The sequence below is a fragment of the Pristiophorus japonicus genome, chromosome 18 (assembly GCF_044704955.1).
Source record: "Pristiophorus japonicus isolate sPriJap1 chromosome 18, sPriJap1.hap1, whole genome shotgun sequence".
Lineage (NCBI taxonomy): Eukaryota > Metazoa > Chordata > Chondrichthyes > Pristiophoridae > Pristiophorus > Pristiophorus japonicus.
This window is the reverse complement of record NC_091994.1, coordinates 15,118,220-15,134,381: the sequence shown is the minus strand read 5'-3', so window position 1 is coordinate 15,134,381 and position 16,162 is coordinate 15,118,220. Positions and strand designations below refer to the sequence as shown.

Here is a 16,162-nt window from a genome sequence, read left to right as displayed (position 1 = left end):
GGGGCCAACTGTAAATGAAGAACGGCGTCAGACTTGGCTCCACTGACAGCACTTTCACCTCGGAGTCAGAAGGCTGTGGGTTCAAGCCCTATTGCAGAGACTTGAGCACAAATTCCAGGCCTAACTGCATCAAAAGGTGGTATCTTTTGGACAAGATGTTAAACTAAGGCCCTGTCTACTCTCAGGTGGACGTAACGATCCCACGGCACTACTTCCAAGAGCAGCAGAAGAGTTCGCCTGGTGGCCCGGCCAGACCATATACAGCAGACACTTGAAAGCGCTGGAGAAGTACCACCAACACTGCCTCCGCAGGATCCTGCAAATCCCCTGGGGGGGGACAGACGCACCAACGTCAGTGTCCTCACTCAGGCCAACATCCCCAGCATTGAAGCACTGACCACACTCGACCAGCTCCGTTGGGCGGGCCACATTGTCCGCATGCCGGACACAAGACTCCCAAAGCAAGCGCTCTACTCAGACCTCCCACACGGCAAGTGAGCCCCAGGTGGGCAGAGGAAACGTTTCAAGGACACCCTCAAAACCTCCTTGATGAAGTGTAACATCCCCACTGGCACCTGGGAATCCCTGGCCCGACCGCCCAAAATGGCAGAAGAGCATCCGGGAGGGCGCCGAGCACCTCGAGTCTCATCGGCGAGAGTATGCGGAAACCAAGCGCAGGCAGCGGAAGGAGCGTGCGGCAAACCAGACTCCCCACCCACCCTTTCCTTCAACCACTGTCTGCTCCACCTGTGACAGAGACTGTAATTCCCACATTGGACTCTTCAGTCACCCGAGAACTCACTTCAGAAGTGAAAACAAGTCTTGCTCGATTGAGGGACTGCCGATGATGATGATGATGATGATGATGTGACTTCAAATCCCTCTCCAGGGACTTGAGCATAAAAATCTAGGCTGACACTCCAGTGCAGTGCTGAGGGAGTGCTGCACTGTCTGAGGTGCAGTCTGTCAGACGAGACGTTAAACCGAAGCCCCATCTACTCTCAGGTGGACATAAAAGATCCCATAGCACTATTTCGAAGAAGAGCAGTGAAGTTATCTCCGGTGTTCTGGCCAATATTTATCTCTCAAAACATAAGAAAACAGTTTCTGGTCATTATCACATGGCTGAGCTTGCTGTGCACAAATTAGCTACCGCATTTCCTACATTACAACAGTGACCACACTCCAAAAGTACTTCATTGGCTGTTGAGCCCTTTGAGACATCCGGTGGTCGTGAATTGTGCTATATAAATGCAAATCTTTCTTCTTTCAACCCATGTCATTAAAACAGTTTATCTGATGGCTGTTCACGTGTAACTTGGCTACCATGTTCTTCTACATTACAACAGTGACTACACCTCAAAAGTACATAATTGGCTGTGAAGTGCTTTGGAATAATCCTGAGGACATGAAAGGCGCTGTATAAATGCAAGTTCTTTCTTGCTTCCTCCTCGATTTGACAGCACTCGGGGGGGCCAACCACACAATTTGGCGTGACTGGTATGCACAGGTCTAATGCAGCTATCTATGTCAAACTAGTACTTGCAGCATAAGCTATCACTCAAAGACTATCTTTGGGATTCAAGCATTAATAATAAAATTATTGGCATCTTAATGTGCACTGAAGCTTAGCTGGAATGAATTGCAACTTTCACCTTTCAGTACTTACTGCTGTACTGTCGTTTATTATCCTGTAGTGAAGTGGCTTCCAGTAATATGCAAGCCTGACACACAACTTTCAGTCAGAGAAAAATCTCATTACCTGTGATACTGTGCTTGCAGAAATTGAAACTCATCTTTGATTCGATCACAGGAGTCTGAGGTAGTAAACTTCAACTGTTGTGCTGACTGTGAGGGAGCCTTGGAAAAAAAAAACAAGGAGAAAGTTAATAGAGACAAAATTAGTTGCGAAAAAAATCAGTCACACTGACCTCTGCGAATAGAATACAGGTGCGCGTTTGTTTATGGATGGCATAATATTGTAAAAATGCAGAACAGAATGGTGCTTTAAGAGTTATTGATGCTGGTCACTTGATTTTCTAATCTCGAAGGGACAGTTTTGTGACAAACTGGAGGACATTTCATTTACATGCTTGTCAAACCTGTCTGGTCTTCCTCCGTCTCTGTACACGAAAACCAGTGGTCAGTGATTGCCTGGAGCTTCTCTCAATCTTCACCTTCATTTTTGTGAGGGCATCCAATTCAGCCCATCAGTGTCAGCCGTGGCTCAGTGGGTAGCACTTCCGCCTCGGAGTCAGAAGGTTGTGGATTCACGTCCACGTCAGGGACCCGAGCACAAAAAAAAATCTAGGCCAACACTCTAGTGCGGTGCTGAGGGAGCACTGCACTGTCAGAGGTGCCGTCTTTTGGCTGAGACATTAAACCGAGTCTGCTCTCTCGGGTGGACGTTAAAGATCCCATGGCACTATTTTGAAGAGCAGGAGAGTTATCTTGCTGGCTAATATTTATCCTTCAATCAACATAATAAAAACAGATTATCTGGTCATTATCACATTGCTATTTGTGGGAGCTTGCTGTGTGCAATTTGGCTGCTGCATTTCCCACATTACAACAGTGACTACACTCCAAAAGTACTTCATTGGCTGTAAAGTGCTTTGAGACATCTGGTGGCTGTGAAAGGCTCTATATAAATGTAAATCTTTTTCTTCTCACCCTACTAGCCATCTTTTTTTTTTCTTTCCCTCTTTGTCCTGCCAACAATTATTCCCCGTCCTCTGCTGTCCTGAGGGCATTGATTGCTCGTTGTGATTGGGTGCATGACAGCCAGTTTTACCTCCACTATGTTGCCAATGTCAGCAACCTTCAAGCTTGAGCGTAGACCGTGAGCGATGGCGGCTATTCAACCATAGGATTAGAATAGAACCGATCTAGTCATCACCCAACACTCTTACATATGTGCACCTTCTAGCATAGGTAATTCAACAGTAACCAGGAGCAGGTACCCGGGTTGATTTGCCCTCCCTCTCATTAGAGGCATACCGAGGCTAATTGTAGCATCTCTACTGGCAACCTGGGCGAGATCAGCTAACTCAACACGGGCCAGGAATGGGACCAATGACCTTCCCAGTCTTGCTAACAGATGTAACAACACTTAGATTTAGATCAGCTCAAAATGTCTCCAGGCACCTTGCATAATGATGAAGAGCACTTTGAAGTACAGTGACTTTTTAAACAGAACTCACGGTCTTAATGATCCGAGCCAGTGGGAGCCTGAACTATTGCTTCATAATTGGGATAGCCCAACATTGAACAGCATGACTGAGAGAAGCAGCAATTGTATAAGGTTCCCAATTAAGAAGTGAGCTGTTTCACCATTCCACCGAAAAACACCAATGCCAAATTCAAAGACCACACTTTAAATGGAGATGTAACATTTCCATTTCGGCCCAATCCATCTGGTCTCCTCAGATCATAGTTGGGACAGGGAAGGCAGATGGTCTGTTGCTAGGCCTCGGTCAATGCTGACCAAAAAAAAAAACACAGCACGAGGCAACCACAGAAGAACAGTTACCTTTCCCCACCCCAACCCCCCTCCCACCCACACGGAGATGCTTGGGCACCGGGCATACCGATGGTTTCCCATATTGTGGCCACCAGTGCCCAGACTGTTTCCTCAACGATACGGGGAAGTCAAACTGTTACATGCATGCTGGGACCAAGGTTCGCAATGAATTTCTGAAATCTGGCATCTTGCAGAATAAACGTGGTCCTAGATAATGTTTAGATCATGTCTCATAGGGGAGACTAGATTGGAAAGGATAATGAATATGGGCTGTGCCATAGAATCAGAAATTTACACAGCACAGGAGGTGGTAATTTCAGCCCATCGTGTCCGCATCAGCCAACAACGAGCTATCCAGCCTGTTCCCACTTTCCAGCTCTTGGTCTGTAGCCCTGTAGGTTACGGCACTTCAAGTGCACACCCAAGTATTTTTTAAATGCAGAGGATTTCTGCCTCTACCACACTTTCAGGCAGAGAGTTCCAGACCCCCAGCACTCTCTGGGGGGAAAAGTTTCCCCTCAAATCCCCTCTAAACCTGCTACCAATTACTTTAAAGCAATGCCGCTTGGTTGTTGACCCCTCTAGTAAGGAAAACAGGTCTTTCCTATCCACTCTATCTAGGCCCCTCATAATTTTACACACCTTAATAAGGTCTCCCCTCAGCCTCCTCTGTTCCAAAGAAAACAAACCCAGCCTATTCAATCTTTCCTCATGGCTAAAATTCTCCAGTTCAACCAACATCCTCGTAAATCTCCTCTGCACCCTCTCCAGTGCAATCACATCTTTCCTGTAATGTGGCGACCAGAACTGCAAGCAGTACTCCAGCTGTGGTCCAACGTATTTTATACAGTTCAAGCATAACCTCCCTGCTCTTCTATTCTGTGCCTTGGCTAATAAAGGCAAGTATTCCGTATGCCTTCTTAACCACCTTGTTTATCTGGCCTGCTATCTTCAGGGATCTGTGGACATACACTCCAAGGTCCCTTTGATCCTCTATACTTCTCAAGTGTCCTACCATTGAATGTGTATTCCCTTGCCTTGCCTCCAGAATTTAAACTCCAATACATGTGTCAAAGTGTGTCGCTTTGCACTTGGAAAAATGTTTTAACTTCAGCAGACAGCAAATGCAAACGGCAACCAGAACCAGCCATGTCGTGGTTCAGTCAACTCTCATTTCCAGAGGCTGAGGAAGGCAAGACGACCCAGTGAAATGTGAATGTAGAAAACAAGAACCAACAAGTTTAAAAAAAAAGAACAGATGAAAGAAAATCACCATTCTGGCATGGCACTGTGTATACTGGAAGACGGCCCATTGGGTGTTTAAACAAGCCAAGCCCTACCTGGCTATTTCTAGCTTTCAGTAGGACTTGTTTTCCCCAAAAACCCAGCAGGGCTGCCATCACCCAAGCCAGAGTCCAACGTTAATGCAGACGGCCATTTTTAAGTACGTCGGTAAGTGTACAAAAGGCAGCTTATATAAAAAAAAAAAGGAAGCTCAGAGTGCATGGCCAGACTGCCAACAAATCCTTTGCTATCCACATGCTCGGAACACAATTTAAAATATCAATGTCCCATGCATTATTAAAGACACCTTCGGTTCAAGCTACACATTAATGGCTCCAGTATGGGAAAACAATTTCGATGTTGGAATAAATATGGCCTCCAGCTGCTTCAGACAAGAGATAATGTGTTCGCCGTTTCAACGCACAACCTGCATGGTCTCGCACTGCTCTGCTGACGCTGGAATGAAGGAAAAGAGCTGTGCTTTCAGCAGTGCAGGTCAAATCGCCTTTCATTTCCCCCCAAAGCAACAGCAACTGCATTGCATCTTACTGGAATAAAATGAGAAAACCGGGATGAAACGGATAACGACAGATTAGAAATTGCCGCAGTATTTTCCTCCTGTAAGATTTCTACAGCTACGGAAGAGTTGAAGTTTCTGGTTAATAAAATTAATTTTTCCTTTTCCCCTCTACTCCCCCACACCCCGTGGAAACATTTATGGCCAGTGTCCTGAGCCAACTCTTTAAATGATCAGAGTACGTGTGGCATTAATCACGGGGAGTAATCGACAGCAGGTTAAGAGTTAATCTGCCTTTGAAGTCGCTCACTCAAACTCCTAACCTGCCTGGGTTTGAGCCAATGCAAAGCTGTTCTGAAAGGACAATCTCCAATAACATCACATTAGCCATTTTTAAGCACCCGATTGAATGTATGCGCTGGAGGGCAGCAGGGCTTAAAATGAACACAGCTCCAGTACACAGAGACCAGTCCATTCAGCAACAGGCACCAGCCCAATGCATCAGCAAGCCAATCCCAGCTCAGCTGCAAGAGTCCACCTAGTTGACTTGGGCATCATCTTTCTAAAAGGTGGCCAGCCATCTTGAAAATCCTGACATACACAAGGATAATGCACATTAGTCAACACGTCAATTTAAAAAAAAGAGGGAGAAAATGTTCTGACGAAGATTTCACTCCCCTGAAACATTATCCCTCCATTCTCTTTCACCTGCTGCTCGGGTTGCCAACTCTGGATATATTCCTGGAGTCACATCACATGACTACCAGTCATACAACCTCCTCCTCCTCCACCCCACCCCCCCCCACCTCCAATATCATTAATAGACAACCTTCAAAAAGTGTGATTTTTCTCCTGTATTCATCTTCAATTCCAGGAGACTCCAGGACAATCCTGGAGGGTTGGCAACCCCTACCTGCTGCGCATCTCCCGCCTTTGGGCTGGTTGGCCTCCCACATTCTACCCTACGTAAACTAAAGGTGATCCAAAACTCGGCTGCTCGTGTCCCAACTCGCCCAGAGTTCCGCTCGCCCATCACCCCTGTGCCCACTGACCTACATTGGCTCCTGGTTCAGCAACGCCTCGATTTCAAAATTCTCATCCTCGCTTTCAAATCCCTCCAAGGCCTCGCCCTCTCCCTATCTCTAATCTCCTCCAGCCCCACCACTCCCCAGTGATATCTGCGCTCCTCTAATTCTGCCCCTCTTGAGCATTCCTGATTATAAATCGCTCAACCATTGGTGGCTGTGCCTTCTGTTGCCTAGGCCCTAAGCTCTGGCATTCCCTGCCTTAACCTATCCGTCTCTCTTTCCTCCTTCAAGACGCTCCTTACAACCTATCTCTTTGACCTGCCCTAAATTCTCCTTATGTGGCTCCGTGGCAATTAAAAAAATAAACAAACATAATACTCCTGTGAAGCGTTTTGGAACATTTCACTACATTAAAGACGCTATATAAATATATGTTGTTGTTGTTGTTGTTGTTGAACACTCGTCTATCTCTGTTGCTTTTCCGACCCCTCCCCCATTTGTTTTTGAGACAGCGACGGATGACTTCACTGGAGGAATTGCCGGGGAGGAGTCACTAAACCCAACAGTGCGAGAGCGGTGAATTAGTTTAAGTGGAGACAAGTCATTAACCCAGAGTGCTTCAGTCGTCAAGTCGTCTCACCGGTGGGTGCGTGTGCCGATTGATGCAAGGCTGCACAATCAGCTCATTAATTCTTCCCAGCTCTTCCTTCTACATAATGCTGTCAGCACTCGCTGCTTAGACAAAAATAAATCCATGCAAAATACAGAAAAGGCATGTTAAAACTCAATCGGCAAGCTCAAAATTAGATTTTTTTCCTCTTTAAAACGTGGTAGATAGAAACATAAAAATTTACCGCGCAGGAGGCAGCTATTTCGGCCCATCGTCTCCGTGCCGGCCGAGAGCCACACGGCCCTCGGTCAGCAGCCCTAAAGGTTGCATATAAACCTATGAACAAAGGCGGAAAGGTAAAGAGCACCCAGCCCAACCAATCCGCCCTACACAACTGCATCACCCCTTATACTGAAACATTCTACACTCCACCCCAACCGGAGCCATGTGACCTCCTGGGAGAGGCAGAAAACAGATTAAAAATCCAGGCCAATTGGGGGGGAAAAAAAAATCTGGGAAAATTCCTCTCCGACCCATCCAGGCAATCGAAACTAGTCCAGGAGATCACCCTGGCCATATTCGATTCCCTGCAGTACTTACCATCGTATCTGCGTCAGCCAACAAGAGGTGATCCAGTCTAATCCCACTTACCAGCTCTGGGTCTGTAACCCTGCAGGTTACGGCACTTCAAGTGCCCATCCAAGCACCTTTTAAATGTGGTTTCTGCATCCACCACCCTTCCAGGCAGTGAGTTCCAGACCTGCACAATCCACTGCATGAAGAAGCCTCCCCTCAAATCCCCTCAGAACCTTCCACCAACCACCTTAAAACTATGCCCCCTCGTAATTGATCTCACCAAGGGAAATAGGCCCTTGCTATCTGGGCCCTGCAAAATTTTATACACCTCATTATATGAGGTCTCCCCTCAACCTCCTTTGTTCCAATGAGAACAAACCCAACCTATTCAATCTGTCCTCATAGCGAAGATTCTCCATTCCAGGGCAGCATCCTCATAAGTCTCCTCTACACCCTCTCTAGTGCAATCAAGTCCTTCCTCTAATACGGCAACCAGAACTGCACGTAGTACTCCAGTTGTGGCCTAACCAGAGTATTATACAATTTAAGCATAACCTCCCTGTTCTTGTATTCTCTGCCTCAGCCAATAAAGGCAAGCATTCCGTATGCCTTCTTAACCACCTTATCCACCTGGTCTGTTACTTTCAGGGATCTGTGGACAAGCACTCCAAGGTCCCTTGGCTCATCTACACTATTAAGTGACCTAGCATTTAATGTGTATACCCTTTCCTTATTAGCCCTCCTCAAGTGCATCACCTCACACTTCTCTGAATTAAACTCTATTTGCCACTTCTCTGCCACCTGACCAGTAGATTGATATCCTCTTGCAGTCCATGACTTTCCTCTTCATTATCAACCACACAGCCAATTTTAGTGTCATCTGCAAACTTCTTAATCATACTCCCTATATTCAAATCTAGTTCAGTGATGAATACCACAAAAAGCAAGGGATTCAGTACTGAGCCCTGTGGAACCCCACTGGAAACATCCTTCCAATCACACAAACATCCATCAATTATTACCCTTTGCTTCCTACCTCTAAGCCAATTTTGGATCCAACTTGCCACTTTGCCCTGGATCCCATGGGCTTTAACCTTCGTGACCAGTCTACCATGTGGGACCTTATCAAAAGCTTTGTTAAAGTCCATATACAATACATCGTACGCGCTACCCTCATCGACCCTCCTGGTTACCTCCTCAAAAAATTCAATCAGGTTAGTCAAACACGATCTTCCCTTAACAAATCCGTGCTGACTGTCCCTGATTAATCCTTGCCTTTCTAAATGTAGATTTTTCCTGTCTGTCAGGAATTTTTCCAATAATTTTCCCACCACTGAGGTTAGGCGGACAGGCCTGTAATTACTTGGCCTATCCCTTTCCCCCTTCTTAAACAAGGGTACCACATTAGCAGTCCTCCAATCCTTCAGCATCATGCCCAAATCCAAAGAGGACTGGAAAATGATGTTCAAGGCCTCTGCTATTTCCTCTTTTACTTCGCTCAACAGCCTGGGATGCAGTTAATCCGAGCCTGGGAACTTGACCACTTTCAAAGCTGCTAAGCCCCTTAATACCTCCTCTCACTATGTTTATTTCATTCAAAATTTCAGACTCCTCCTCGATAGCAGTATCTGCATTGCCCCTTTCCTTTGTGGAAACAGACGCAAAGTATTCATTAAGAATCATACCAACATCTTCCGCCTCCACACAAAGATTACCCTCATGGTCTCTAATAAGCCCTACCCTTTTTTTAGTTATCCTCTTGCTCCTAAATATATTTATAGAACAGCTTTGGGTTTTCCTTACTTGCCAAGAATTGTTCATGTTCTCTCTCTTAGCATTCCTAATATCCTTTTTAATTTTACCTCTGAACTTTCTAGATTCCTCCAAAGATTCCAAAAGTATTTAGCCGTCGGTACATGACATAAGCTTCCCTTTTTTTTCTTTATCCTCCCCTGCAAGTCCCTAGACATCCAGGGAGCTCTAGAATTGTTATTCTCACCCGTTGAAAGATGAAAGAGGGTGGAAAGTCCAACCCATGCTTACGTTGGCTCCTTAGACAGGTTTCATTATTCTATTCACAGCTATTCTGAACTTGCAGCTCAGAAACGCAACTTCCGTTCAAAAAAATTATTATATCTGCCACTGTTGGAAAAGAGCATCTCTTAATTGAGATCACGATGCCAAGCTCAGTGCAACACTACCCCTGCTGTTAAGGGCCTGAATATAAGCAGAGAAAATTCACAAGTGTGCATCTTCAGTTGCTGCACAGGCCGACTGGTGGGGAAAGAATGACTGCAAGATTATGGGCAACATTGCCATGGTTACCAGACCACAAGAGTGCGTTACAAATCACACGAGTGCAACATCATAGCTTCTTAGGATAAGCTTCAATTGGCAAATAAGAGTTGATCGTCTTATGCAGGCTATATTTGTGAAGGATTGCTGTCACAGCTCAGTGCTGGACATTTCTCCCAGGTCTACATGCATTATGCTACTAATAGCTCGAGGAAACGTTAGAGTTCCAGATAAAGCACCACTTCATACTTGTACAGCACTCCTCACATTATATAGAGGTTGGCATTTCATCGCGGTTTACTGGGGAAGAGGCAACAAAAGGGAATGCCATGCGATGGAGAAAAGTTAATTGGCTGGGAGCATGGTCAAGAAAAGGCTTTTAAAGGAAGTTTTTGAAGATGAGAGTGCAGGAAGAGAGATGACAAAGTGTACATGGTGGCTGCAAGAACCCATATACCCTGAAGGTGGGGCATCTGGAAGGACAGCGGCAGTCTGGAGAAGCTAGAGTCGCTCTTAGAACAGGAGAGTCAAGAGAAGATTTGATAGAAAGATTTGCATTTATATAGCGCCGCCCACAACCACCGAACGTCTCAAAGCGTTTTACAGCCAATGAAGTACGTTTGGAGTGTAGTCACTGTTGTATTGTGGGAAATGCGGCAGGCAATTTGTGCACAGCAAGCTCCCACAAACAGCAATGTGATGACGACCAGATAATCGTTTTTTGTTCTGTTGATTGAGGGATAAATATTGGCCAGGACACCAGGAATAACTTCCCTGCTCCTCTTCGAGATAGTGCCTTGGGATCTTTTACGTCAAGCTGAGAGCGCAGACGGGGCCTCAGTTTAACGCCTCATCCAAAAGACTGCGCCGCCGACCAGTGAGTCAGCCTAGATATTTGTGCTCAAGTTCCTGGAGTGGGACTTGAACCTACCACCTTCTGACTGAGAGGCGAGTGTGCTACCTATTGAGCCACAGGTTACACTTCTGAACAGCTCCAATGGTGTTCAAAATCATGAATGGTTTTGACGAATAAATAGCAGAGGAGTGGGACGAGGTAGATAGCTGTATCAAAGAGCCGGCACAGGCAGGTTGGGCCGAATGGCCTCCTTCTGTGCTGCATCATTCTATAAGCTGGGTTGCCAGACTAGAATTTCAGCGAAGGGATCCAGGAGGAGAAATGGTGTCAGAAGCAGGGGCCAAGGTGATGTAACCCGCCAGAAATACCATGTTCTGAACCCTTCGTCCCTCAAATCCCTGGTAAATCAGACCTCTATTTTCTTTGAATGCTTCAACCCCATCAACCACAATGCTATGTCTCAACAAAATAAGTCTCTACTGTCCACGCATTCTTTACTGGGCAGATAACTTGCTCCAGAGGCATTGCAGATGCTAAGATCACAAAGATACTTATGGACGAAGGAAGCAATTTGGCCCATCTTGGTTCCATCCAAATAGACTCCAAATTCTCCCTGTTACAGTCTCTATTTCTTCAATGACTCCAGCGTTTTCGCCTCCACGATTTAACCCTGGAGTCCATTAAAAGTATTGATCACTATGTGGAAAAGGAATTCCCAATATCAGTGCTATCTTTGCAAATTTACCAGTGTGAACCTGTGCTCTGTTGTACAATCTTGCAATTCAGTTGAAGCAATTTTCTGGATTTAGCATTTCCATGCCATTTACTACAGTGTATAATCTCTACAAGATCACCTCTCAAGACATCGCCTTTCAAGGCAGATAACCTCAAGTCTGGTTGTGAAACAAACTGAGACCCAGGCTGCCAGACTGTCACAACTGAGGCGAAGTGCTTGACTTCACACACACATCCTCAACTCCGCCACACAAGAGGGTCACAGAAGTAGATCTACATTCTACCACTTTGTGGTGCTGAAGTTTAAACTTGCTGCACCACCCAAACCTATTCTGCAATTATGGAGTAGATTGGGCCTATATTCGCTGGCGTTTAGCAGAATGAGGTGATCGCATTGAAACATAAGATTCCGAGGGAGATTGAAAGGATAGATGTAGGGAAGATGTTCCCCCTGGCTGGGGAGTCCGGAACGAGGGAGTTAGTCTCAGGATAAGAGATCGGCCATTTAAGACCGAGATGAAGAGGAATTTCTTCACTGAGGGTTGTGAATTTTTGCAACTCTCTGCCCCAGAGGGCTGTGGATGCCGAGTCGTTGAATATATTTAAGGCTGAGATCGATAGATTTTTTGACTAAGGGATATGGGGATCGGGTGGGAAAGTGGAATGGAGGTCGAAGATCAATCATGATTTTAACAAATGGCGCAGCGGCTCGAGGGGCCGAATGGCCTACTCCTGCGCCTAATTCCTATGTTCTGATGTAAACTTTACTGTGGGGCAAGTGTTACTTATGTAATGCTCAAACGTTTGTTTGCCTATAATTATGCTCAATTTTGTTTCTCTTGGTCCAGAAGATAGCTTCTCTGCCTCTTTTCTAAACAGGTTTTTAAAGGATCGTTCTCCTTCCTCAATCATCTCTCAGACCTTTTGTTGTCCATTGAGAACATTTTAGCTCCCGGTCTTCATTGCTCTTGATTTAGAATACCTTTAATACATTATTACTGAAGTATTAAGGAGTCTGTAAAAGACAAACAGGTTTGGACACCAACCAAGATATCACCAAAATACAGAGATTGTACAAAGAGTGTGTGCACCATTACCGAGTAGACAAGCAGCTCGGAGAATGGGACCACCCCAACTTTGATGGTTCAAACTGACCGGAACTGAGCCATCACACACATGCGCAGACCCCCTTGAGATTTTGTCATTTTTGATTGAACAGTCTTTCAGTACAGTGCAATGCAGTATTAACCAGAGCCTAGTCTAAGGGTCCACAGATTGGAGTGTGTGGAGCACGTGCCAATGTACACATTGAGCATTAATCCAGGACTGCCCTTCAGGGAAAAACCTGGGCCATCAACCTATAAGACTGCAGCATCTTCAGTGCAAGTTTGCCATGGTGATTGGAGTGTTGAATTTAATCAAATCAGGCAAACTTTAAACGGGCAGCACAGGGAAATTGTCCAGGAGCATCTATTTGGGCAACTAAGCATCAATCGAACAGCCTGGAGCATTCAGCAGCATTAATTAGATGCTCTGTTGGGAAGCCAAGACTGGAGAAGATCACAAATACAGGTAACCATTAGGCGAGTCAAGAATACATGAAATGCATGATTTTAGTGAGGTTGGATGTCACATCAAAATTTGCACGGCAATTTACAATTGAATGTTAAGACTTAGAAGTAGTGATAGTATGTGTGATTGGGCAGTCAGGAGACGAGAGAGAGAGAGAGAGAGAGAGAGAGAGAGAGAGAGAGAGAAAGAAAGAGAGAAGAAAGAGAGAAGAAAGAGAGAGAGAGAGAAAAGAAAGAGAGAGAGAGAGAGAGAGAGAGAGAGAGAGAGAGAGAAAAGAAAGAGAGAGAGAGAGAGAAAAGAAAGAGAGAGAGAGAGAGAAAAGAAAGAGAGAGAGAGAGAGAAAAGAAAGAGAGAGAGAGAGAGAGAGAGAGAGAGAGAGAGAGAGAGAGAGAGAGAGGAAGGAGAGGAGAGAGAGAGGGGGAACCAAGAGTGGAAAAAAAACAGACTTGCATTTATATAGCGCCTTTCACGACCACCAGCCAATGAAATACCTTGAGTGTAGTCACTGTTGTAATGTAGGAAATGTGGCAGCCAACTTGCGCAAAGCAAGCTCCCACCAACAGCAATGTGATAATGACCAGATAATCTGTTTTTTTATGAAAGCAAGAGGAAGAAGAGGAAGAAGCAAGAGGAAGAAGAGGAAGAAGCAAGAGGAAGGAAGACACCAAATAAGTAACCCTCTGAACTTTGTTTCAATTCTTATAAATAATGAATATAAATCAATGACCTTTAAGTAACCTTCAAGTCTAATATTCATCTCTCCCCCAGGTGTTCAAAGCAGCCATTATGATTACAATCAGAGTCTGCCCAAACAGATGTTGCAATGTGGGAATGTCAAGCTCGATTCATTTAAATAAAAGCCGTCTGCGGGAACAAACAAGAAACAATTCTTCACTGGCCTGCAATGTTACTCCCGTGGTTGTTGCCAGGTCTGTGCTAACAACTATTTTAGCAATCGGGTTCTATTTGCAAGGCTATCACGCGGATTCCCGTAAAGTGCTAACAGCAGGCTGAAACTCTCGTATGATATCCACCTGACCTGCGGAAAACACCCAGCGGCAACTTGTCCTTTTGACATGTGTGGCGCGACAGGAGGGGGCTATTTGAGCTCCGTAATAGATACTGGTGGTGGCTCGCAGACCGAGCACTGAGGGTAGCAATGGCGGGAGTGATTTGAGGTGATGAGCCAAGATCAACACCAGCTTGCATTTATATAGCGCCTTTAGTGAAATGTGCCAAGGCACTTCACAGGAGTAGAATCAAGACAAAAATTGACACCAAGCCAAAGGAGACATTAGGGCAGGTGACCAAAACACTTATTCAAAGAGGTAGGTTTAAAACATTGTTTTGAAGGAGAGAGAGAAGAGGAGATGATTTAGGGTAAAGAATTCCATAGCTTGGGGCGTAGGTGGCTGAAGGCACGGCCGCCAATGATGGGCAAAGCATGTGGGGGGGAAGCACAAGTATATTCAAAGCATATTGGCTGAAGACTGATTATTCCAATAACACATGGGCAGCAATACACCAAAGTAGGACTGGTCAACCTGGCTGTCTTTATGGGGTACATAGATATGTACCATAGAGCCTCAAGGACCACAACTAAGGATAGAATTTCAGGTCTGCATTAAAATAGCCAACTGGCACATCCAAGGCATAAGGATGCCGTTAATTTACAAATATCTCTCAGTTGCTGGTCCCAACGGATCTTGGCGTTCCGATTTACCCATCAGCGGGGGACAACAGTGCTTAAAAACAGCCCTTTTTCCAAACTTTCAACCGCACAATATTCAAATATGGCAAACCAGCAACTAAAACCTGCAATCACAAATTAGACCAAGTTGCATGGGCTGTGACAGCTGGATCGCCAGGGCTCATGGTCAAAATGTGGCCTTAAATGCCCCTCGACCCCACTCCAAGGGTATTTTATATTGGACTCCCTGGCAAGTCAGATTCTGGCAACCCATCACAGCGCAGGGGTTCCCACATATACGTCGTTGAATCCCGCTTCTGTGGATCACTTGGGACCTCCAGCACGGCAGAGCGTTTGCAAGGGCAGAGACCTCGAGGCCATCAGATTTCTGTCTGCCCAGTGGCTTTTGGTACTCGTTAACTCACGAGTATATTGCCCGGGTCCTTTGGGTCGCTGCTTCTATCCCTGGGAACTTACAGGAGTGCCTGGCAGTGTATCGACCAGGAAGTTCCCAGGAGTGCAATGGTATTTACAACGGGGTCTCTGGAAAACCAATAACATTTGTAGGTGGTCAACAAACATGCATCGATGCTTGCATGGGCATCTCCTAGAGCGGGAACATATTTGACGGTGATCTCCTATAAAGGGGAAAGTTTGAAAATTCCCTCCTGTTTAGATAAGGCTTTTTTTTTTTAAATCACTAAATAAGCACAAGTCGATTAAAATTGATCAATATATTGAAATTAAATTTCCTCTGCTCCTTTCCCACTCCACCAAACACAATTTAAGTAGGCGAATCTTTAAGAAGCTCTTCATGCAATTAACGTTCATATTCACATTCAACGATGACCTTCTACTTCAGATGTGAATCTCATCACTCGAGTTATTCCATCAGCTTGCCTCCGCAAATTTTTATGGCTCCCCGTGCACTCTATCTGCCCAAGGCCGCTTGCAACCTTCATGCCTCCTCAGTCAGTCGGCAAGGATGGCGGTGGGACTGTCTCAGCCACAAACTTCTCCATGGTCACCGTCAATGTGGCTCCTGATGCACTCCTGTCAGGCCCAGCTGCCCCTGCCATCGTGAAGGGGTTGTCGTATGAAGAAAGGTTGAGCAGGTTGGGCCTGTACTCGTTGGAGTTTAGAAGAATGAGAGGTGATCTTATTGAAGCGTACAAGATTCTGAGGGAGGCGCTCGACAGGGTAGATGCAGAGAGGAGACATAGAAATCCAGTGCAGAAGGAGGCCATTTCGGCCCATCCTCTCCGCGCTGACCGACAAAGAACCGCACGGCCCTCGGTCAGCAGCCCTGGAGGTTACATATAAACCTATGAACAATGAACAATGGCAGAAAGATAAAGAGCACCCGGCCGAACCAGTCCGTCCCACACAACTGGATGTTTCCCCTCACGGAGGAATCTAGAACTCAGAATAAGGGGTCGCCCATTTAAGACAGAAATGGAGGAGGAATTTCTTCTC

The 16,162-nt window shown here is 45.7% G+C and overlaps 1 protein-coding gene across 2 annotated transcripts in view; it reads right to left on the bottom strand.

Moving 5' to 3' along the window:
* Positions 1 to 16,162, bottom strand: part of LOC139228564 (TLE family member 5-like) — a 112,043-nt gene that overhangs the window by 73,694 nt on the left and 22,187 nt on the right. For both annotated transcript variants that reach the window (XM_070859681.1, XM_070859682.1), the window contains exon 2: positions 1,763 to 1,860. In XM_070859681.1, coding sequence (XP_070715782.1) covers positions 1,763 to 1,860 — 98 coding nt within the window. The remainder of the gene's footprint in view (positions 1 to 1,762; positions 1,861 to 16,162) is intronic.